Genomic DNA, 26160 nt, shown 5'->3' on the forward strand with positions numbered 1-26160 from the left:
GGTCGAAGAGCACAAATCAATGTTTTGAGGTAGAGTATTACCCAGCCGCATCATGACATTGACAGGAGCGTAAGCCCCGAGACTGGTGCGTGCAAACTGAGGACTGAATAACGCTTGGACTCTGGACGCGGGCCGAGGCACAAGAAAGTTAAGTTGAGACAGGAGTTCACCACAATCTATGCGACCATTAATTAACTTGTGTAAGAAGACAAGCATACCCAAGTTCCTGCGTTTATGGAGGCTGTGAATGTCAAAAAGCGATAGTAGTTGAGAATAAGGTATTAAAAAAGTGTACACTCCAGACCTTTTGAAATACAAGAACCTCAAGAACTTCATTTGAATATGTTCAATCATATGAGACAGGTAATGTTGATGAGGATACCAAACACTAAATCCAAATTCCAGTTTAGACCTAATCCAATATGATAACGAAAATCAATAGATCTCTGGATACGCCTGGTGTACCGCATTACTTCGCACTTATTAACATTAAATTGCAAATTATTCTGACTCCAAACCACCAGGCGATCCAGGTCACTCTGAAGCCTAATACAGTCACCAAGAGAGTTAATTTCATGAAATATTTTCATATCGTCGGCATAAAGAAGAATCCGACTATTTTGAACACAACTAACGACATCGTTAATAAATAACAGAAACAATAATGGACCCAAATTTGAACCCTGGGGTACACCCGATTGGACTAAAAACTCTTCAGATAAACAATCAGAATATTTTACCTGTTGTCTTCTATTGTGAAGATAAGATGAAAAGAACTGTACCAGGTCGTTTGAAAACCCAAAGTGATTCAACTTTTTTAGCAATTTTAAATGATTAACCTTATCAAAGGCTTTCGAGAAATCTGTATAAATAACATCTACCTGGCCTCCTTTGTCTAAGGAAGAAATGCAAAAATTTGTAAAACTAAGAAGATTGGAATTAATTGATTTTCCTGGGAAAAACCATGTTGATTGGGAGTGATATGAGTTTTTACATGATTAAAAATTCTGTTGTACAAAATTGACTCAAATATTTTGGCTGGTGTTGAAAGAAGAGCTACTGGTCTATAATTTTTTATATCATTTTTGGAACCTTTTTTGAAGATTGGGACGACCTTTGTCAGTTTCCAGCGTTGAGGGAAAAAATTGTGAGATAGTGACAAATTAAAAATATGGTGTAGAGGTTTAATTAGAAAATCCGAACAACCCTTAAATATGAAGGAAGGAATGCCGTCTGGACCAAAAGATTGCTTTGATTTAAGTTTTTTAATAGCGTGAGAAATTTCACTCTCAGATATGTTGGTAACAGTAAGACAGCTGATATCAGAAGGGTCAGGTGAACTGAGCGCACCGCTTATCAGTTGATCCAAGGTCAGATTTGAAGAATCATAGACGGACTTGAAATACGCTGCAAATGCCTTCGTTATCTCCTTACTCCCCTCCACCTCCGCCCCGTCCAGTGTCATTGATGATACACAACTATCATTCAACCTTAACTTCCTTAAATTACTCCAAAAAGATAAGGGATTATTTACTATATTATCTTCTAAGTGTGAAGTGTAATTCAAAAAATAATTTTTAATTAATTGTTTTGATTCAGCTCTAATTTGTTTATATTCATTCAACACATCACTGCACCTCAATCTTTTATTCGTTTTTTTTTTTCTTTTGTCCTTATACTTTTAATTGTATTGTAAGAAAACCAGATAGGAAATTTACTTTTCTTATGTTGTGAAAGTGGAACATTATTATCGATTGTCGAGTACAGAATATTATAAAATGAATCTACACTATTTTCCACATTGGAGCTATTCACAACAGATTCCCAGTTAATATTTTGAAATGAATAATAAAGTTGTAAAAAGTTAGCTCTTTTGAAATTATATTGACTTTTTCTGTTGTGAAAAATATGACCTTGTTTTGTATTAGAGCCCTCTTCCATTTCAAAATCTATTCCCAAAACAGGATGATATAAATCTATTTTGACCAGAGGGGGCTCTTCACTAACAGCTACGTTTTCTATATCAGTTAAAACCAAATCCAAAGTCCTGCCTGAACAATTAAGAATATTATTCTTTAAACTAAGATCAAACATTTCTGTAAAAAATAACAATCGTCTACAAGCTTCCCCCCCTCCAGCTAAATTGAACAATGGACCAGATATAGGTAAATTAAAATCTCCCAAGATGCATAGTTTCTCATTTTTAAAATTATATTGTTCTAATTTTTCAAAAAATGAAGTATAAGAAAATAATGCAGAGTTTGGTGGAAAATAAACTAAGCCCAAAATGACCGAAACAGTTTTTGAAAAAGTTATTTTTATCCAGACATTCTCTCCCTCAGTTTCTAAACTAAACAGCCTACAAGATCTAAAACAGTTTTTCACAGCAATTAAAACTCCTCCACCTCTAACACCCAAACCAATTCTGTCCTTCCTATATAAATCATAGTCACTTGTAAAAATCTCAGAATTGTTGATTGATTCATTTAGCCATGTCTCAGTAATTGCAATGACATCGTAATTATTTCCTATAACACCTAGCCTGAATGCTAAAGTTTTTGTCCTGAGACCTCTTACATTCTGATAGTAGAAACTTACATTATTAGGGCTATTCATAAAATAAATTAGATAATAAAAGATAACAATAACAAATGTTCAACACAACGTAGGTAATAAATATATAAATTATAACAATATAGTTAAACTTTGAATTACATAACAAATAAATTAACAATAAATAATATGCAGTGTGACACACCTGGGTGGTAGAAGCGGCTGAGTTGAAGCGAATGTTTATCACTGGGTAGGTTGGTGTTGTTTCTTGGAGGGTTGAAGGCGTAGGAGATCCGTTTCGTCCTCGATTAGAACTGCTGGTCCCTTTTCAGTCTTCCGGAGATGGATTTTTCCTGAGCTGGTGATCCAGGCAAACTTGTACCGGTTGTTCTCTTTGAACCTGCGAACCGCTGCCCACAGGATGCGAGTCTCTCGTGACATTGCCAGGTTTACGTACACAGTCTTCTCACTTGACAGGCCCAGGTTCGATGCTGAAAATCCCCTCTTCTGAATGGCTTTGCGTCTCATTTCTTCCATGTCAATTCTTCGACAGAACTTGACGATGATCCCTCTCGGTGCATTAGGATTCTTGATGTTAGGTGCCAGTCTGTGAACAGCATCTACCATACTAGGTTCCAGATTAAACCCAACTACTCGGGCAACATTAGTGACAACTTCAAGGATGTTTTCAGACTTAGTTTCAGGCACCCCCTGTATATCCAAGCAATTACTTCTCGAGTACTGCTCCCCCGAGTTAACGCTTTTTTTCAGGAAGCTTACTTCTTTCTTCAAAGAGTTATTCTCACTTTTTAAACTATCCAGTTCTTTGGTTTGTTCATCAAACTTTACACAATAACTTTGAGAGGAAGCTTTTAAATCCCTTATTTCATCAAAACATAAGTCCACAGATTTAGTTACGTCTTCTTTGAACTGCTTGATGTCGTCCCTAATGAGATTAATGTCCTCCTTCAACGATGAATAATCATTCTTAATTACCTCCATATCACTAATAATTCGGTCTAGTTTGTCTTCAATGCTTTGAAAATCACTTTGAGATCGTGTACGAGCCTTATCAGACGGTAGAGGCATGTTGTTGACAGATGGAGTTATGTAACCTTGAACTGCTACACGGCTAACCTCACTCACTATCACTTCACTACACTGACGTGCAGAACAATTTTACGATTTTACGAGACTAGAATTCAGATAAGCAAAAGTAAATGTTTGAATGTGATTTAGTAGTGTTATCTAAACTATTAATCCAGAAAGAGTAGTTAAAAATCACACAAAAACTCGTAAAAAAACACTGTAAAGTGAGAGCCGAAGTAACGTAGGTTTACTACAGTTGCATGACCCAACGCGTAACTCATTGCCATTAAATACAAGTAAATGTACAATATGTAGTGTAAAAACTATTTAATCCACACTAAATATAATATCCATTATAATTACAATAAAAACATTCCAAATTCTACTAATTAAGTTATAAACTATTAAAATGTTAACCAACTAACAAATAATCAATAAATATGATAACAAACATTAACAAAGCCACACACAAATAAAATAAAAACAACAGGATATTGTAATATATATACAGTAGTTCACAGTACATACTCAAGAGTCAAGTGTGCAGTTAGACTTGTAATATGGTACTCAGTAATAGTACTTATTCATAAAAACAAACAAGATACAACATTAACAACTATTCCTTATTATATATAGATATATTCAACATCCCCACAGTACACAAACTCTTCATTGAAATAAAACTCCTTTCTTTTTGACCAATCTGACAGTATTTGTTTGAACGTTTTATTTGATAAAGCTTTTAAAGCACAGGTTGATTGATACTTTTTATTATATAGATTGAGTTTCTGGTAGTTGTAACTTTTATAACATTTCTCAAGTCTGATATTAGGAGTGACTAAATAATCTATATATCTTTTATCATAATCATAAAGAGTACTGTGAGTTTCAAATTTGCTTGAGTTTTCTACTACATAGACTACATTTTAAAAATTATAAATACAGGCCAGAGTCAAAATTTGAAACCTAGTAAAAGAATGTCTACAAGATGACTGGGTAGATGGTCCAGCAATTATTCTAATGACTTTTTTTGCCAAACAAGGACTCTCTTTGCAGCACTTGAATTTCTCCAAAGACGAACCCCATAACACAGATGGCTATGGAATAACCTTAATATGTCATTATAAGTGTATCAAAGTTGAAAAAAACTTGAGCTTTCTTAGTAAAAATGTTACCCTTGACTGCTTTTTACAATGTTGTCACCATGAGCACTCCAATTTAGTTTACTATAAAAAAATCCAAATAGTTTACAGATTTAAGCAAGTATTCATTCTCGTTATTTATTTGTTTATAATAAATAAGTAATAAATTGTGTAATTTATTGTTTAATAACGTGTAATTATAATAAATGTTATTTATTTTGACATTGACATTTATTAAGTATTTCTAGTTATTTTAAGTCCCCTATTTTTTTGGTTTTGGTTTAATAGTAAGTTTAAATTCTTCCTTAACTCTGAATAAATTGCTAAATTTCAATCAGACACATGTTTATCAAATCACTAGCTAATGTTTATCAATCAAACACTAGCTAAAAGCGATCAAATGGTGCTAACAAAAACAGTCCTACCCCTACAGACAACGTCTCCTCCCCTTGAAGTGGCAAATGCAGCACAAGACAAGTCTTTTTTAGCCTCACCTCTCCTGAAATGGACCAAACACAAAAGAAAGTACAAATCAAAACAGTACAAAAACTCAAGCCTCCGCCGTCAACCCAACTCACTGTGTTCCACCAAAACATCAGAAAGCTAGCCAATAAGAGGGACAGACTAAACCACCTTTTGCATGAAATTTCCCCTGATATACTTGTACTTACAGAACATGGCCTAACAAGTGAAAACCTTATAAACACAACTCTGCCCGGATACAATCTCACAGCTGATTTCTGCAGAAAAAACCATGATTATGGGGGTGTTGCTATATTTTTGAAGGAAGGCTTCACTGTAGATAGTGATCCTCAATTTTTCCATGACAAAAGTGAAGAGCTCATCTGTGAAATAGCAGTAGGAACCTTTAAGATTAACAAGTGCCAACTACACATAGTTGGAATATATCGACCACCTCAGGGAAATCTAAAAGAAGGCCTACAAATTATCTCTAATATTCTGGAAGATATCAAGCCTCATAAAAATAGAATCCTTCTTATTGGAGATATAAATATTGACAATCTTGCCAAAAACAACGCTAATGATAGACTAGAAGAAACTCTAGCTCTTCATGACATTAAACGATTGTCTATACCTTCCTCCAGAGTCACTCAACACACTGCTAGTTCTATTGACTGTGTATGTACAAATTTTCCTTCCGACAACATTAAAGTAGACACTCTCAATACTGGACTATCCGACCACAAGGGACAACTGTGTGCTTTACAACTAACAACTAATAATAAGCAGACTCCAAGCCAGTTTAAAAGGTGTATAAATCCCCAGACCATGGCATCGCTCAAATTAAGACTGTCAGAGTGTAACTGGAGTGATGTATACAGTGCACAGTCACCCGAAGATGCATACAATGCATTGATGGGAGTAGTAGCAATGGAGATGAATGCCACATGTTCCATAAAGAAAACCAGGAATAAACTCAAAAAAAAACCTTGCTGACTATAGTGATGAGAGAGCAAATGAGCTTAAAGAAAACTACCTCAAATCATTACGTACATACGAGATGACCGGGCAGCAAGAAGACAAAGATATAATGACACACAATAAGAAGCGCTATGACCTTAGACTAAGAGAGGTAAGACAAGAAGCTACTAACAAACATATTCGTCAGGCAAACAACAAATCCAAAGCTATATGGGAGGTCATAAACAGCGAGAAAACATCCAAGAGGGGTCAGAAAGCAAAACAGCAATTTCAGCTGACTACAGCAGAAGGAGAGATTAACGACCCACTGGAAGTTGCTGAAAAATTCAACAACTACTTCTGCAGCATCGCTGAAGAAACTCTGAGGACAGCTGGTTACACGACACCACAGACCTTACCAACGCCAAGCCTGGAGCCAGTACAACAGACTCTGACACTTACCCCCACTACTCCTCTAGAAGTCAAAGAAATAATCGGGAGCATAAAGAACAGGGGCTCATGTGGGCTGGATGACATATCATCAACACTGACCAAGTACTGTGGTGATATCTTTGCCCCTCTATTAGCAGAAGTGATAAACAAATCTTTTGCATTTGGTATTTTCCCCGCTGCAATGAAAATTGCTAAGGTATACCCAAAACTAAAAAAAGGATCCTCAACCGAAATGAGTAATTACCGTCCCATTTCTAACCTCCCAACTTTTTCAAAAATTGTTGAGAAAATCGTTTTAAGGAGACTCCTGGACCATTTAAATAAATTCAACCTTCTCCCTGAAAATCAGCATGGCTTTCTGAAGGGGAGATCAACCACCACCGCCCTAATTGCTCTTTCTGGATATATCATAGACCAAATTGATAACAACAAGTACACCACAGCTATACTTCTTGACTACAGTAAGGCCTTTGATTGCCTGGGACATCAAATTATTCTGAACAAACTCAAGAACCTAGAAATAGAGGGTATCACGCTTTGCTGGTTTAAGAGCTATCTTGAAGGACGATCCCAACTGGTTGAGGTAAAGCACACATCAAGACACGTAACCCAGACTGTCAGGTCAAAGTGTCTCCCTACTACAAGGGGAGTCCCACAAGGCTCAGTGCTAGGTCCGGTACTGTTCATCCTTTTAACATACGACTTCCCCAACTACATCAATGACTACAGTACTGCAGTCATGTACGCCGACGATACTACCTTACTTTGCAAAGGTAACACAGCTGAAGAACTTAGTGTAAATGCGTACATATCCTTAAATATGACATATGACTACTGTGCATCAAATGACCTAGCAGCAAACCCACAAAAGACAAAGCAGATAAATTTTGGGAGGAGGAGAGGGCAAATCCCAGTTCTACCTGATGTCTCCCTCGAAGAAGAAAGCAAACTATTGGGCCTCACACTAGATGCAAACCTGACCTGGGGACCACACATAAATGAGCTGTGCAAAAAACTGAACTCTGCTGTCTATGTGGTGAGAAGACTAAAACAGATAAGCTCCACAGATGTAGCTAAGGTAGCATACCACTCACTTCTGGAGACTCACCTTAGGTATGGGATTGCAATATGGGGGGCCACCTCTGTTGCAAATCTAAACAGAGTGCTCATTATTCAGAAAACAGCAATAAGATCGCTAGCTGAACTAGATTGGCAAGCAAGCTGCAGAGAAGCTTTCAAGCAGCTAAAAATTAAAACCGTCATTGCTATCTACATCCAAGAATTGATACTTCTGGTTGATAAAAATGGTCTTCCCAGAGAAACTAAAACCCATAGCCATAACACCAGAAGCACATCAAGAATCCCTATTCCACGACACAGAACAATGCTTTTTGAAAAGAAACCAACCTACATCGGGACAAAACTGTACAATCTTCTGCCGGATGACATCAGAGCACTAACGGGAGCTGCCCTGGGACACAGACTGGACACCTGGCTAACGGATCAACCCTTGTACTCTATTCAAGAATTCTACATTCTTGTCGGAGCATAGCCTGACACCATTTTATTGCATTGTATTATAACATTCTATGTAATTGACGCCATTACTTTTCTTGACGAAAATGTAAATAAAGATTTATTGATTGATTGATTGATTGATTTATAGTAAAAAAACAGCAAATAAAAAAAGACTCATAATTCTCATTGAAAACTACTATTCTACATTTACAACTACTAATCCTATTACTACTACTGGACCTAGTGAAGCACTAATGAATTCTGTTGTTTAACTGTAGTTAATAACCTCAATGAGCTGTCTAGGTATAGTCACTAGGTAAAGATACCTTTTTATATCTTGTTTGAAATTGGCATATCATGAGAATTATACAATATGTCGTCTGACTGTTCCATTTCAGGCTGGTACTTTGGAAAAACTGCTGGTTTATTGGGTACCATGGACCATGAGCCCAACAATGACTTCTTTATGTCAAATGGAGAAATAGCCCAGGACCAGATGAGGTTCACCCACAGTTGGTTATTAGATTCCAGCCAAGGCAAGTGTGCAAGCTACCTCCCTGCTCAGAGAAAACCGATCAACCCCAACTTCATGGCCACCTGTGATGACTTCTTTAGGGCTAAACTGTCTCAGTTTAGTTCTTGCTTTCCAATAGTGAGTACAATTTTTCATAGCGAAAGTCACAGCACAAATACATTGCATTACTACTATTTAAAGGAGATGTTTATGTTTACAATTCAACAGTAGTTGAAGCCTAGTTAAGTATTAGAGTCACAAATGTTTTGTATAGAGATCTAATTATTAAATTCAACAGTAGTTGTAGCCTTATTAGTTAAGTATTAGAGTCACAAATGTTTTGTATAGAGATCTAATTATTTGTAAATTGAAAAGTAAGTAGGGAATGTATATTATATATATTATAATATATTGATATGTTTTAATTTAAATTTTTCCAGAGATTGTTTGGCTAGTATTGTATTCTTTATATTTATACGAGTATGAGTTGCAACTTTTTATCATTTAAAAATACTGAACATTATAATATAATTATAAGAAAATCTAGCAAGTTAGAAACATACTTATCAGTATTTTTTGTTAATTACTGTAAATAAATGTACAGGTTGATCCAAGTCCTTATTACACACTATGTCACAACAGTTTAAGTGACATTGACAGCAACATCTGCACATCTGCTATAATGTATGTCCAGGAGTGCCTGGCTAACAACATCCCTCTGAGGACTCCCAACATCTGTGTCAGGTACTTCATATTATTCAGTTACTAGTTATTTATTGAATGTAATCTATAAAATACAATATAATTAACACAGTAATTCCAGGGATAAGGTCTGAAGAGACTCAATCTTGTGAGGTCCTCTATTAAAAAGATTTATCTCTTGAGGTCCTTTTTTGAAACTAAGAATATAATAATGACGGTACATGTAGGTTAGAAGGAAAATAAGCTATTAAAGGTAAATAGCAAATTTCAGTTTGTTTTATCGTAACCACAGGCTTATATAATAATGTAGGATAGACTAGCAATATGAAATTTGGGCAATCGTCTGGTGCGCGGCTCTAATTTTCTTAGTAAAACACCAGTTGACCTGTTGATTGTTTATTATCTGTAACTTTTTTAATAAGATGTAGTCGGTGAGATGAGGATATATTTTTAATTATACTGCTACCTTAAAAAGTAATGTTACTAATTAATTTTCACAGTCTACATAATTTTGATAACTGGCATAGGCTTCCTGTGGAGGTGCCAGATGCCATACTAGAGTGTAAAATAGGCCTTATACAGAAAATTTCTACCTAACAAGATGAACAAACATAGGTCTGGCGCAGTGGTACTGGATATAGGTTGCACAGTTTTATAGTCCATGTTGAAGCCTAAGCCTTGTTGACACTGCTTATATAAACATTGCCAACTTCTTAAATGACCAAAATAGTTGAATTTGAAGAAAGATAATTAATTTTGGTTAGGCAGTGTCAGCATTGTATAATGTGGCCAGATTCCCTCAATCTTCCAACTGTCTGACCACAGTAGGTGGATTGTATCACATTATGCCATTATTACTAAAGTAAATTTTGTAATAGATCATTGAATTTGTAACAGTGTCATGAAGACCTATACAAGAATTTTTTGGTTTACAATTAGGTTTAACATTTTAAAATTTCTCATTAATATACATTTTTAATAAGTAATTGTAAAATCTATAGTGAATATTGATTGTTTTTTCAAAAACGCTTGTTTCATGGATGTATGTTTTTATTTTTACAATATTTAAAAAAATCCTACTTATTTGTGTTTAGTTGGTCTTGACTAATAGAGTTGTCTAACAGTTAGTAAAAGTTTGTAATGGAATAATAATTGTCGGCCAAACTCTATAAATTATGTACTGTACAAAATGCCAAGTCTTGAAGATATTAAGAAAACTGTTTTAAAATGATGTGTTATTTTAAAATATTTTACAGTTATATATACTGTATCTTAAAAATTAATTTAATAGGAATATAAATAATAAACTGATGAATAAAGCAGTTTTCCTGATCTCCTGAAATCAAATTAAATGGGATTGTTTTGAAATAAGCTCGGAAATCTGTGGTCATAATTAAAAATTTGATTTTTTGTAAAGAAGTATAACTTTGGAAGAGTCTTATTATAATGTGATTTGTACTTTAACTAGTTTAAATAATGGTTGTTAACCAGTTCCCGTATTTACTTCTGTTTACATTTTTAAATCATCCTAAAGCTTATAAATAAGTCATCTTAAAGCTTGAATCATAAGCAAAATTAAGCTTGAACCGTAAATGGTGCTGAATAATAAAAAATATGATCGTTTTTGTTGCAGGTGTCCTTTACAAGGAAACGGTTATATGCAAGAAGGAGATTTCACACAACTGAAAGAAAATATTCCACAGTCCTCAGATATAGTTTTTATAATCGAGGCTAATAAGTGTAATGATTACAAAACCCATAAATCTATTATGCCAACTATAGCTGGGGCTATTTATAAGGAATTAACTGATTTGAACATGTTCAATAACAGGTATTTTAAATTTTAGTGTTAAGATCCACATTTATTTTCATTTATTTCAGTTTTATGACATATAAGAACTTGGCAACATATAGAAAGAATGTTTTACATATCAACTGCTAAAGATCTTGAAAATAATTTTCTCCACTTTGCTAGTAATTATATAAAACAAAGTGATCTAAGATTCAACATTGTGGCAAAATTTTGTGTATTTGAATCGGGTTGTCAGTTACTCTTTTGAAGACATTTGTTGATTATAGACTTTGTGATATTTATAACTGACGCACATTTTCATAATCAAGGTATTGGTTGTAACACATTACATCTAACAGATCATGCTTTCATTTTGACTATACCTTATGTCATGCAGAGTGAAAGAAAAGATATGGGAAGTTAGTTGCATATACTCGTATTCAACCTCATGCTACAGCGCACAGCCAGACACAACATGAGTGAGCCGTCATTGTGGACTGAGTAGTAGCTACTTGTATTATATACATAGATGGAGGGGGGTTGTAAACCCCTTCCCCCCTTTGATACAAATATTGAAGGTATATTTTAACATGCGTTAAACTGAAAGTATACTCGTAGTCGAACAATGTATCATATTTGAGTTTTGTTTTGGTATTTTAACTATAACAGCTGACATATAGTAAAATACGAGACTCATGCTTTCTAATTTTTTGGAATGACGAGTCCGTTTGTAAGGGTTGAAAAATATAATACGGACACTTACGCTGTCACACTTCCGTCCTTTGGCCGAGAAATATGACGACTAATTCTACCGGTCATCTCTTTGAACGGGTGATTTGTAATAATCTTTACATATGTAGTTCTCATCACTTTTGTTGTTGGCGCTAGTAGTGTTGTAAAAAAAATAAAATAGAAGTACAAAATCTCTTTAATTTGCTAATTTAACTACTTAGAAATATTTTATTTTTTAGAAGTGATTAAATTGAACTTACTTTTACTGACATACAAAATTAGATGCTTATCAAAACGCGTTTTATAGTTGGCCTGGACCTAGAAAAATAAAATAATGATTTTTCAACCCTTTGATGATGAACTTCTGATGTATCGGAAGTTATGGAATAACCTATTTAATTTATTTTATAACGTATTATAATTAAATTTTCTCAAAAACTATAAGTCCACAACTAAAGGAAAGAAATACCGTGTTGATTAAAATCGTCAACAAACAAAATAGAGTTAGGCTATTTTTCGTTTATTTATATTCGGATACTAAACGTTCATTTTATTACGATAGTTATTTACTGATCACTATAACGTGTTTCTGTCACACTTTTTGTACAAAACAAAAAAATTAGACAACCAAAGTGATGAAATATTGTGCTTTAATTTGAAGTTCATATTTTCTAGATTTTTTTGTTCATCGCCAAGCGTCTTATGCTCAACTACTAATTTCTCGCTTATGTTGTAGCCGTTTTTTTTATATAAAATAATAATAATGTTCTATTACAGCTGTCAAAGTGAAAATTGTTAGCATTAAAAGCATTGAACATATTCTGTCACGGGTGGGGGGGAGGGTGCTCCCATATCCCATCAGGAGGTATGGGAAATTTGTAGTGGTAACCCCCCCCCCATTAGGTCATCCTAGATACGCCTATGGTTATGTACAATGCGGTGGTATTATGTACTTTTTAAAATGTATGAAACTCCTGTCTTGCAACGGCTTGCGGTGTTTGCAATATCAGTTGAAGCAATATACTTCTATCACTTTCTTGGTAAAAACTTTCACATTTTTCTTTAGCTTATATACCCAGAATTATATTCTTATCATTTAATTTATGGTTTATATGTTCTATGAATAGCTTTGAAATCCCACAGGGAATTCTGTAATCAAAAATTCTCTACTTACATAACATCAACATTGTAATGACGTCAAGTGTTCATTTTTACACATACTTTGTAACAGAATAACAAAGCAGTGTATCAAACTCATATGTATATTAAACATAATATTTTTCAGGTTGTAAAGTTATGTAGTTACAAAATGGTCCAATAAACTCATTTAAAGAAGGTTGAGAAACTATTCTGTATTAGAAGGTATGTTGCTCAGCTTCTTTTGAAGGGGCAGTTAAAATAATGATGCTATCTGAAAAATTGTTATAATGGTTTTCCCTTTTTTAAGAAGGGCTTTTCTGTCAGCAATAATCAATGGAAAGAAAGTGTGCAATCTGAATTGTGCAGGACGTTACAGCTCTAGATGGTGTGGCCAGTAGGGAGGTCTAACCAGGTTATATCCAGAATACAAGTACATTACTGTACTGGTGGTCAGTTTGATGTAGTCTTCATAAGAACAATGTAAAACTTATGCACTTTTATCAACTTATTTTTATTTCTACAACTACGGAAGATGTCTCATTTTAAAAGTATAATTAATACCCATCCAAATAAAATTTTTTGATTTCTAAATATTTTTATACATTATTATTTATACTTTTTTTGTACTTCACCCTTTGAATATTAAAAAAAAACAATACACTTCATATAAACCTTTGGATGCATACTAATTATACTAAAGACCCTGTATAATTAAAATGAGACATCTTCCATATTGTTATGATTAAAAATCAGGCTGAATATATGCTTGAATCGACATTGTTTGTATGAAGAAAAGTTCAAAGTTGTTTCACTATAGCTGGCTCTTAATATTTTAAGTCCTATAACATTATCTGTGGTTGTTAATTGGTTTAAGTCCAGCAATTGCTCTGGTTGTCCTCTTTTTAAGAATTGGTACTGTTAGGTTGGTGGCTTGATATTCCTTTACTAGTTCACAGTTGACATGTTTCAAATATTGAAAAATAGGTAATTAATGTCGTATCTGAATCAGTTATACTCTATATCTTTCTAAGTACACTTCAGAGTATAGATATCTACATAGGTGGTCTACATTAGTGGTACAAGTTAGTTGATTCTTGAATAATTTCTGGCATTTAAGACACATTCTCGTATCAGGTCATTAAGATTGACTGCAACGTTGTTCATGATATTTAGAGCTAAAGAACTCTTTATGTTTAATTTTGGTGATGCATTATTTAAAATTGTAGTATCAGTTGCATTAATATGTATATTAACATAGTTTCTCATGTAGTTTGAGTAATCACTAAGAAAGAATATGAATACAGATTCAAAGACATATCCTTGAGGTACAATCCTTGTAGTTGGTAGGGGCTTTAACCTACTTTGTAGTTAGATCTTGAAGTGAGCTCTGATAGTTTGCTGCCACCTAAGAGGTCTAGCTTCTCTATGATCTAGTCATAAAAGAGACAATCAAAAGCCTTGCTGTAGTTAGTAAACTGTGGATATACCTATATGATTTTCCTCTTAACTGAATAATTATGTAGCCAACAAGGCTAATAACTGCTGAGGAAATTAGAATTGCTTTCCAGGAAACTGTAGTAGATTTCTGGTAGTAGATCTTGGAGAGTTAGATTATGAATCAATACTACAATTAACACTGTATTGTTTGGAATTATATATGAAAGTATGGGTATCAAAATGTTGTGTCTGTAGTTTTTTATTAGGTTTGAGTACACTATGGCACTTTTCAATTTGGTTGGGAATTTATATCGTGTACAAAAGACATGTTTATTATTCAAGCCGTGGTTGAAGAAGTATATTAGAATAGTGGTTAACACTATTCAAGTATTTATTTTGTCTAGCACACTAGAGATTTTGTTCTTTAATGAGTTTATTAAACATTTTACTTCTGTCTTATGTAAATTGAGTTGAAATTTACTAGCTTGATTTATGCTATAATGTGCTGTATATTATGTGTGCTCTTGCACTGACTCCAGATTGATGTAACATGCGGATCGCTTCTTTTGTTTTTACGGTTTTCTTAAAGTGTGTCTATACTCATTATTGAGACACAGAGAAATCAGTCATTTGATTAATCTAAAAATGATTACTATTACGCCATTCAAAAGTTTGGTTGTTAGAAGTAAGTTCAGGAGTTGCAATAATTAAAACTTTTGTAAAGCATGTTTTTCAGGACGTTGTTAATAAAAAAAGGTGTAAATGTACAAAGTTAAAAGTTGGGTTTTATGATTTACTAGTCCTGATTAAAGTGTATTTTTCCTGTAAAGTCATCGGAAGAAAGATTTGTGTTGCTGCATTCAGGTATACCAACAACTTTGGTTAACAGGAAGACGCTTGATCTATAAACTTTGTGTACTTTTTCCCCTACAAATACTGAATACAAATTTATTTGAATCTTTAATGATTTTGTTTGCTGGTTTTAGATTTGCAGTTGTTGTATATGGTGGTGATGATGTGTTTGATGAGCCTCACAACCTGATGTACAACGATGAAGTCTTCATCTCCTACAAACATGTTGCTCAACTGCTTACTCACATACCTATAGGTAACCTTGAATTCACTTCTTCACGGTTTACTTGTCAATTACTGCTCATTGCCCCAGATACTAATGTATCTGATTAATTCTACTACCCAGAATAGAATAATCTCTGAGTATTACAGTTTTATAATACAGTATTAAAGGAAACCTAAATATGGTTGAAAGTAGTGATATTCTCATCTTAACTTTTTAAATAACTGAAATAAAATCTATCCTGGTAGGGGACGTACGTTGTACTTCAAGCTTGTTTTAAAATACACTTGTCTCTTTTTCTTCAATCTTGGTGGGTTAGGAGCATCACAAATTTTTGAGATGGCAATCCATATCTTGTGAGATGAAATAGTACAACATAATTCAAAACCATAAGGAATAGCATACCACTGGCGGATGCAGGGGAAGGGCCATGACCCCTCAGATATTTAAATATTTTTTATATGAAAAATACTCTTATATTGTGAGCATGAATAATGAAATTAATTTAACTTAATGAACTAAACTTTTAGTATAAGTAATTTATTTTAAATATTGTATGTTTGTTGTATTGAAATGCAAAATCACTTGTTACAGTAAGGATAATGTTACAGTGGTCCCCATGAAAATCAGTACTTGATCTGCCCTTGCAGCTTACAGTACAATTTTAGTACACAAGAAAGGTTTACAAAGTATAGTATGATCACATAATATTATAAATATATCCATAAATTGTTAATTATTACATAACTTTTGCCTAACAAATGGCTATTGCTTCATGTTTAACTTCGAATTATTTTCAATTTTGCTACTATATGAAAATAGTAGTTCTTTTAGCAAGCATGATTTTAGATATAATCCAAAGCGTGGGCAATTGTTAAAATATCAATATTTTTATATAATGGAAAAAAGAAAAAGTGGTGTAATCAGAGTTAGCACTAAACAAAAGGTGGCAATCAAAGGATGGAACTCTGGAATATGTATGGGCCAACATCAAAAATACATCCGGCACTTGGTGGAAGATTTAAACAAACTTACACTAAACCAGTAATGTACAAAGACTTTAAAATTTTCAGGAAATGGGAATCCTGATACATTTAAAGCAATTAGATTTGCTTCAAAGCTGAACTTCCGCCTAGGAGTGTCAAAGACTTTCATTCTTATACCATGCTCCTCCTGTGACAACAATGGAACAGTAAGTTTATTTTAAATTTTGATTCTAGGTGCGTTATAATGTTAAATCTTTATCCTATGTTTTTACACACATTGCATAGAAATTGAGTAAAACAATAGATAAAACCCACACAAATGACAAAAGTAACTATGTTTGATTAGATTGATTACAATTATACTGTCCCTATTGGGTTAAAATTCTAACTGAAGAACTCCTCAGTTGGATATCAAAGAGCCTTCAGAGGTCTTATAACTTTTTAAAACATTTTCAAAATGTAATAGTTTTTTTCTGATTTTTTACTGAATTGGGTAATAAATGTAGAAACTTTTGTCTGTAAAAATAACTATTATCGTTAATGCACAAATGCGTGTTTTAGTTTGACTACTCAGCGCTTCATCAAGTGCTTATAGAAAGAGACATCAAAGTTCACATCTTGATGAATGTTGACTTTGGCTTGGAAAAAGTTAGGAGCAATAGGATACTTTATGGTAAGTTGATCTGTCATTTTGAATTATTCCCGTGCAACAATTTTCATTAATTTAATTTTAAGAACAGAGCAATTATTGATTATTTGTTTTATCTAAAATACAAAGATATTTATATATACACATATATGCATTGTCTGGATTTATAACATGTTATTTGAAACAAGGTAATGAGTAGTTGGTGTTAAATTTGTAATTCTGAATAACATAGTGAACATCTCAAGAGTTAAAGCCCCACTATAGGAGTGAGCCATGTTTAAGACCAGAAATGAATGTTAACCTCTGCACTCTGTAGGGGAACTGAATCTGAAATTGTAAAATCATCAGAGTGCTTGTGCCGGATTCACCCTGATAGGTTTTATTTCTTTTTTGTGGTTCTAAATTGCTTAATCACATTCGTTTAGATATTACAGTAATATTTTTCAACTTGCATGCAGTGTATTTAATCTGTTATGTGGTTAATTTTTCATCCTTCTTTAAATAAGACGTCAGTTTATTTCATACTATGAATTTTAAAGTGCATCATCTCTCAACCAGGAAAAGAAGTGAGGTGTGTGAATTACACACATGTGGGTCCTTGGAAACTTGTAGTCTTTAATTTGTACATCCTTCCCTCCGCAATTTGTCTTCTTTATTTAGTTCTCTGATAGAGATTTTGAAAAGTTTGTGATAATTCATGAAATGTTTGTATGAGTATGTTATTACTTGTTTAATCTAACGTGAATAACTCCCACATGTTTTTACTTACATATGTCATGTGTTCCATATTTAGGGTCTTTATTCCCTAAGATAAGTTGTCATTACACAACTAAAGCTGATTATATCTTTGCTTCTTTTACTAAAAAGTAAAAAACTATTACTAAGTTCATGATCAGACGGTATTGATTGTGAAGCAGCTTCTATCAGTAATAATTAAATAGTTGGACTGAACACTTTCTGTTTAAGTTTTAATTTATACATAGCACTGCTTCGCTACTAGCAGTGTAATTGCTAGTATAGGATTTGTTTTCATTTATATTTCTTCTTGTGGAATAAAATTATTATTTCACTATTTTTATTATTTCATCAAGGGAGAGAGACACATGAAATGTAACAATTGAATTAAATATAATCACCACATAAGCTAATACTGCAGACAAAATTTTATAAGTGGTGTTTATCTTCATATTGATTTAAATAAGTAATTATTTAAAGTCTTTTGTTGATTATTTAATTTAATTTGAAAAATATTTCTTCCACAATGTCTAATGAAGGTATTTGTTTGATGACTTCTTAATTTATCAGTTTTAGTTTTATTTTGTTCTAATGTATGCAGGTTATGTATAATAAAATGCCATATGGTCCTAACTTTTCTTCTCAAACAAAATATTGTTTATTTCATTTATCAATTGGCACTTCTCTGCTACTTTTGTAATTTATCCTTTGGTATTTAAATGTAGTTTTTTTAATCTACATACACTAATAATTTTTATTACTAGTTATAATTGCTTGTTACAGGGGTAGATTCTAAAACTGCATACACCAAGAATGACTTTAAAGTACTAAAGGGAGACAGGGACTTAAGGCGACAAGTAAAACTATCAAAACACTTGCCAGGATACTGTGCACTTTTATCACTTGAGAGTAATGGTAAGTAGTATTTAAAAATTTATTGAGAATTAATATCACACGTAAAATGTGTATCATTGTATCAAGGACTTTTACATAAAAATGTACTTTTTAACTTTAACAACCCCCATTGAAGAAATGTATATGCTATTTTTATGATTATATTGTATTGATTTCACTTGGCAAAAATACATCAAAGTGCCATTTTGTACTATTATTTCCAACATATATAAAACTTGAATGCCAAATTAAAATTATAATAAAAGTCTGATGTTCTTTCCGTTGGGCAGAATTTTATGGTATTACCTGACATATGCATTTTTCAAAATAAATACGTCTTAGCAATTCCTTAACATCAATTCTGGCAATTGTAAATACTACATGACAAATTGTACTGTAGAAAAAAGTTAATTTTGTTTTCAGTTTCATGAACCTGACCTTTTACATCTTTATTGTTAATTTTCAAGGTAACCTTTATAGCATCTTTTTTTAACAACTTAATGTTTTATACAAAAGTTTGATATGGGCTAAAATTAAAAATAGGCTTTCTCTGAAATTTTTAAAGACTTCAAAATTATATAATTGACTATGTACACAAGTTAACAAGAATTTTACACTAGACTGTATCTGGAAATTACTAGATGTAAATATACAATTAACTATTTTTTAAAGTTCATAATACAATTAACCCTTAGCACGCCGTAGACGGAATTATCCGCGATGTTGTTTGGTCTTATAATCCAAAGACGAAATAATCCGCAGATCGATAAAAATATATTTTATTACTGTTTTTGAAGTTTATAAGCTCAGTATATAAGCCACAATACTAAGTGATGTACTGGCTTGACCAAATAATCCAGTTGCAGCTGTCAGCTGGCCGCAGGAAGTCAACAATAAATTGTTTTGTGGCTGGCAGCTGTTCTCCCACTCCCATCTGTATGCCGATGACGATACTATCCGCCATTACCGACTATCAGTGGAGCGCGCATTGTACCTTTGGGAAGTGTTCTTGCATTGTCATTCCTTATACAAACGGTTGTAAAAAGTTATTGTTACCATGTTTTAGGTGTTATAATCAAGTTTTTATTTTTTATTTTGTGTTGTGTAATTATAGCTGCAAGTCATGTCTTGAAACCCCATGGCTTCATCCTGATTTGTGTTTTGAAGTTTACCATACAACTGCCTAAATCTATTATCAGAATTTATAAACTAATCAAGATCAGCATATTACACTTTATTTGTTTTCTTATCCTTGTACATAGTTTTCATACTTTTCATCACATGTATTTGATTACTCTGTAACCTGAAGTTGATTTTGATTTAAATATTCCATTATTATGAAAAAATGTGATTATTTTAATGCAAGTATTACATTATTGTAAAATTTATTTTTTGTGTGTGACTATTAGTCATTAGGAATGAATAAAAAAAAATAGGTTTAAGGAATTTCATTTTTATTTTGTCATCTTAAATGAGCGTAATCTAAACAAATACTAAATTTATATCGGCGTTCAAAGGGTTAAGGTATTTAATGTATTCTATGGGCAATAACAATCATTGCAGCTTCTTTGTCAACAGCTGTTTTAAATCACTAAATATAATTTTTAATGACAAATTCTTTAATCTTTCGTAGTAAAAATATAATAATTTTGTAGTAACAAGATAACAATTTGATATCAATAGTTTTCAGTTTGACTTGTTGTATACAGGTACAGTATTTTCTACCAAGAAGCTAGAGAATGTGAACCAGAACGCAGCTAAAAAGTTTATAACTGTATTCGCCAAACGTCTGGCAAGCAGTGCTCGACCCTCAGACTGCCAGAACTGTGAATGTACAGCTGACGAGAATGGAGTTGACACTATCGACTGTGTTCTATGCCACTATCCCACTCCAGTCTTTGATGATTTTGTAAGTAATATGAGGTTTATTTACATTGGAATATTTAATGACATCATAGCCTTTTGCATTCAAAACAGACGTAAAATTTTTCAAAGTTAAAAGCACCTCTGCTGCTGTGTTGAAGCCAATTATAGTAATGCAGGAGTCAATTCATTATCAAGGTTATTTTTAACAATTATCACAGATATAGGACTCTTACTTTTTTATGTATTTTCAGTTTTTAACCTCATAAGACGACACACCAATTGTGCTCTTTCACGTGTTTCATGGAGGTTCTTTCTAATTTTTCAATAACAATTCATTATATTTTTTAATACACAAATTAGCTATTTAAATGTATGAACTAATGTTTGAAAAATCATCTGAGTAATAATAATACTATTTATTGACATAAAGATTGTACAAATCATTGACAAAGTCATAGTTACAGTACAGTTGTCATACCAAGTCAGTACATAATAAAAATATATTTAAAAAACAGGATATGAAATCCAAACGAAACAGGATCCCTTAAGAATCAACAAGAGAGTTAGAAAACAATAACAGAAACATTCTCACACAACAACATTAGATCAGAATAGATAGACTTACTAATATATTAAGAAATAAATACAATCTTAAAAAAACATAATATGCCCCTCAATGGAACCAAATATTTAAAAAGAAATCAACATTATAGAGTTAGGAAAATCCTTATTAAAATTACTTAGTTTACAACTGTAAAAAGAAATACAGCTTCCTTCTGCTTAATATAATTTTATTTAAGTTTTGCAAAGTAATAGCTCATTTTTACTTAAAATTAACGTCATTCTTAAAAAATTCCACAACAGTGTAAAAGAGGTTTTCCAAAAGCCAATAATAACATTTATTTTTAATGAATATTCATTGATTTTAGCCTCTATTGTAAAGATTTAGTGATATCACAGTAGTTTAAAGCTTTGGATAAACAGCAAAAATTTATGGAAGTCTTGTTCTTACTGCGTGTGTTAAAGCTAATGGATACTGTGATTACATTTTAAAATATCCGAATTATTTACAACATACACAATTAAATCATATATTTATTATTTTTTAAATAGGTTTAATTGTTTTCCGGAATGTTCTCTATTATCTTTTCTTAAAGCATTGTTTTGTAAATTAAAATTTCTTTAAACATAAACCTGTAACCTCAAAAATCAACCCATGTCTTTGAATTGATTGACAATATGCAAAGTACATGTCCTTATATATAGGTTTTTGGAATTACACTAGTTAGACGTCTTAAAGATATATACAGAATGGTAAAAAAGTCCCGGAACGATTTAATATATTTTTTTACCAATATAGATAAAGTAATGAGACTTGGTATATCAATAATAGCCATAAATGTCTAGTTTTTTAAGGTATTAAAACTTTTTTATCCCTTATGGGGGACGGCCCACAAGGAGTCAGACAAAAATTCTTAAATAGCAGCATAGGTCGAGTTTTATATCAAATTAAAGGTCTTAGTTAGTAGAACACATTGCCGCAAACCGGACCTCAAAAGGTTCACTCTAACTGAAATGGCGGCATTTTAAAGTTATTCGTCATTTATCTGTGATGTGATGAATTAGTTCTTCTGTGTTGGCAACATTCATTGCAACAATGGGATTTCCGGGATAGTGTATTGGTCTTGAAAACTCATTAGTGTTTACATCCTTTCTATTCAGTGAAAGTTGTTTTTGACATTCCTGTTGAAAGTCCAACTGCAGGGTCATTAACTGTGTATCTTATCATTCTGAGGGTAGAATGCGTTTAGACAGGAAACTTAATTTTCCTCATGAGCTGTTACAAAGTCGATCTTAAGTTAAGATTTGTAAAGTGTAGATTGGGTTTAATTTAATTTTTAACAGTGACTAGTTGTGAATCTTGTGATAGGGATGTCTCTGACTGAGACTGAGAGAATAAACCTGCTTATGATGAGGGGGTATGGTGACCGTGTACGATCATATGACAAAGTTGTGCATTTATTTAATGACACATTTCCGGACCGGCCACCAATATCAAAGTCTACTGTCTGTAGAACAGTCCAACGATTTCTAGATACCGGCAATGTTAAAGACCGTCCAAGAAGTGGTAGACCTTTATCTGCTACTGACAAAAATACATCCCTAGAAGTATTACAAAGTTTCATCGAAGAGCCACACACATCAACAAGAACTGCAGCAACTAATCACGGAATAAGCCATGTTTCAGTGTTAAACGTTTTAAAACAAAACCACTATTATCTGTATAAGGTCAGATTGGTCCAGGAGCTTTCGGAAGACGATTTTGACAGAAGAGTGGAATTTTGTGAGACAATGAAGAATAGATATGTACAAGATCGAAATTTCTTAGCAAAAGTTGTATTTTCAGACGAAGCTACCTTTACACTTCATGGCAATGTAAGTAGGCATAACTGTCGTTATTGGAGCGACGACAATCCTCACTGGATGAGGGAAAGCCATATCCAGAAACCTGAAAAAGTTAACGTGTGGGCTGGGATTGTTGGCAATCATATTGTTGGACCTTTCATAATCAATGGAAATTTGAATGGGGTGACATATGAATTGATGTTGAGAGAAACCATTATACCGGCTTTACGTGCTGTGTTGGGTCGAAGTTATAACACAGTATGGTTTCAACAGGATGGTGCACCACCTCATTATGCTTTACAAGTACGAGCGCTGCTTGACAGAGAGTTTCGCAATCGTTGGATAGGACGTAGGGGAGCAATAGAGTGACCACCTAGATCACCTGATCTAAATCCTCTTGATTTCTTTTTATGGGGTTATTTAAAACAAAGGGTTTTTTAACTAAGCCTGCCAACACAGAAGAACTAATTCACCGCATAACAGAGGAAACTCATCAAATACCTCCTGAGATGATTCAAAAAGTTATTGAAGGCTTCTACCACAGATTGGGCTATTGCCAAGAGAAACTTGGACAACATTTTGAACACTTTCTATAACTGTAAGTACTAAATTTTCAATTCTAATTATTAAATTAATGTTATCTTAATGTAAGAGAATGACTTATTTGGATAAATGACGAATAACTTTAAAACGCCACAATTTCAGTTAGAGTGAACCTTTTGAGGTCCGGTTTGCGGCAATGTGTTCTACTAACTAAGACCTTTAATTTGATATAAAACTCGACCTATGCTGCTATTTAAGAATTTTGTCTGACTCCTTGTGGGCCGTCCCCCATAAGGGATAAAAAAGTTTTAATACCTTAAAAAACTAGACATTTATGGCTATTATTGATATACCAAGTCTCATTACTTTATCTATATTGGTAAAAAATATATTAAATCGTTCCGGGACTTTTTTACCATTCTGTATATAAACCACAACTAAATCTGGTTTTAACATAGTCAATAAAAGTGTTTCAGTCTAATTGACTGTTTTATATAAATACCTAAAAATTTCCTAGCATTCACCAAGTTATTGTTTGAAATTAATTTATGGATTGAAGGCTAAAAAGCATATTTTGGGTTTTTCGTTGTTGAGTGAAAGGCCATTCGAATTTAACCACGGTTTTGCATCCTGCGTGGTATCATGAGCCAATCTTTCCAGTTCCTCAAGCTTATCATTTGTATTTAAAAAATGGTATCATTTGTATATAATATTGTTTTAAATTTTAGAGAAAAGGATAAATCATTATTGTAAATTAGAAAAAAGAAAATGACCTAAATCTGACCTTTGCAGGACACCTCACTCCACATGAACTTCTGATAACAAATGTCCATTAAAAGAAACTGACTGTTTACGATTTTTTTAAACAAGATAAAAAAAATCTTATTGACCATTCTGACAATCCATAATGAGATAATTTCATTCAAAGATCAGGATGGCTGACACAGTCAACGCCTTTTGAAGATCACACAAAATGACTTGAGCATAGGTTTTGTTTCAAAGGCTTGATAAATTTGTCTCAACAAGTTGTTCAAGGCATATTGTAGATCTTTCCCTTCTAAAACCAAACTGTAATATATCAAGCAGATTGTTATTTAAAAAAAGTATTTACTTGTTCATAAACTATTATTTCAATTACTTTTGATGAATTTGGTATAATAGAGAGAGGACGGTAACTATCAGGCTACTTTTTTTGATGTTTTTTATAAATTGGTAGCTTGAGTTTTGATTTCTGCTTCTTCTGGTCAACTACCTCCCCTTCTCTAGCTCTACTGTTGTGGGAGCCAGTGGATGTGGCTGTAGAGTTGTGATCCACGGTAGCTTGGGTTTTGATTTCTGCTTAACTACTTCCCCTTCCCTAGTTCTACTATTGTGGGAGCTAGTGGTTGGGCGACATAGAATCTTGATCAGTGGAAGCTTGTATTTTGATATTTGCTTTTTCTGGTTAACTACCACCCCTTCCCTAGATCTACAGTTGTGGATGTAGAGTTGTTATCAGTGGTAGCTTGGGTTTTAATTTCTGCTTCTTCTAGTTAACTACCTCCCCTTCACTTGGTGTACAAGTTTAGGCACCTAGCATAGACAGTTTTGATTATTTATTTGAAAATGCTCAGTGTTCACTGAATTATGTACAATTACAGGTTAATCTGAAATTTAGCAAATATGAAAATTATTCTACTTCACACTTGAAATGTATCATAGTACAAAATACATTGGTTTGGAGTACAAAAATGTAAAACTTGAATATGTTAACCCTTGTGATGTAGTGAATTTTTAGGTAGTGAAATAAATACCTTGGTGAGAGCCTTGATGGAAAAACACACAGCTGCCTGCAATGTCTGTTACTGGTTAAATATTCACAGTTCACAAGTTCTTGCATATGTAAGGATAAAATAAATATTCTAATCAAGGGTACTCCAAGTCAACTGATATATTTTGTTTTAAAATAAGGTGATTAATTGGATTTTTTAATATGAAGTGATTTTTTTCTTAGCTTCATAATTTGTAATATATTATCTCTACTGTATGTACTTTAGAGAACATGTAATTGAGCTCATCTTTTAGCTAGCTATCTTAAAGAAAGCACAAAGTTAACACTTTATATATGACTAGGACCCGTAAAATGGTATCCATTTCTTTGTCCATTTCATTGTGACCAAACACCTTTAAATATGAACAGAGTTCTAAAGGTGAGGTATAGCCTCATAGATTTCATTTCAAGTAAAATTCTCATAAGATAATGAACTGAAGAATCAATATGGAGAAAGATTTGCACATGCTCTCTCCCTTCCTACGTCAAGGCAAGTCCCCTTATACTGTCTCCATTACACGTTTTCTCTTCCCTGGCAGCCAGCATTATTACAACTGCTACTTTAACTCCTACCAGTAGCTGTAAACTGAGCAAATTTCTTCTTATTGTGATGCTATCTATGGCTGCTCTGCTCACGCAATAGCGAATGTTGTACAAAACAACAGTTTCTACAAAAGTTTTTTTTGTTTTTTATACATACGA

General features: G+C 33.0%; 1 protein-coding gene across 1 annotated transcript in view; it reads left to right on the forward strand.

Moving 5' to 3' along the window:
* LOC124369463 overlaps positions 1-26160 on the forward strand; it is a 215147-nt gene that overhangs the window by 186790 nt on the left and 2197 nt on the right. Inside the window, 8 exon segments of the mRNA XM_046827471.1 lie at positions 8576-8829; positions 9296-9435; positions 11027-11224; positions 15481-15602; positions 16643-16761; positions 17117-17228; positions 18723-18854; positions 20543-20742. Coding sequence (XP_046683427.1) covers positions 8576-8829; positions 9296-9435; positions 11027-11224; positions 15481-15602; positions 16643-16761; positions 17117-17228; positions 18723-18854; positions 20543-20742 — 1277 coding nt within the window.

Source organism: Homalodisca vitripennis, chromosome X (assembly GCF_021130785.1).
Source record: "Homalodisca vitripennis isolate AUS2020 chromosome X, UT_GWSS_2.1, whole genome shotgun sequence".
NCBI classification, from domain to species: domain Eukaryota; kingdom Metazoa; phylum Arthropoda; class Insecta; order Hemiptera; family Cicadellidae; genus Homalodisca; species Homalodisca vitripennis.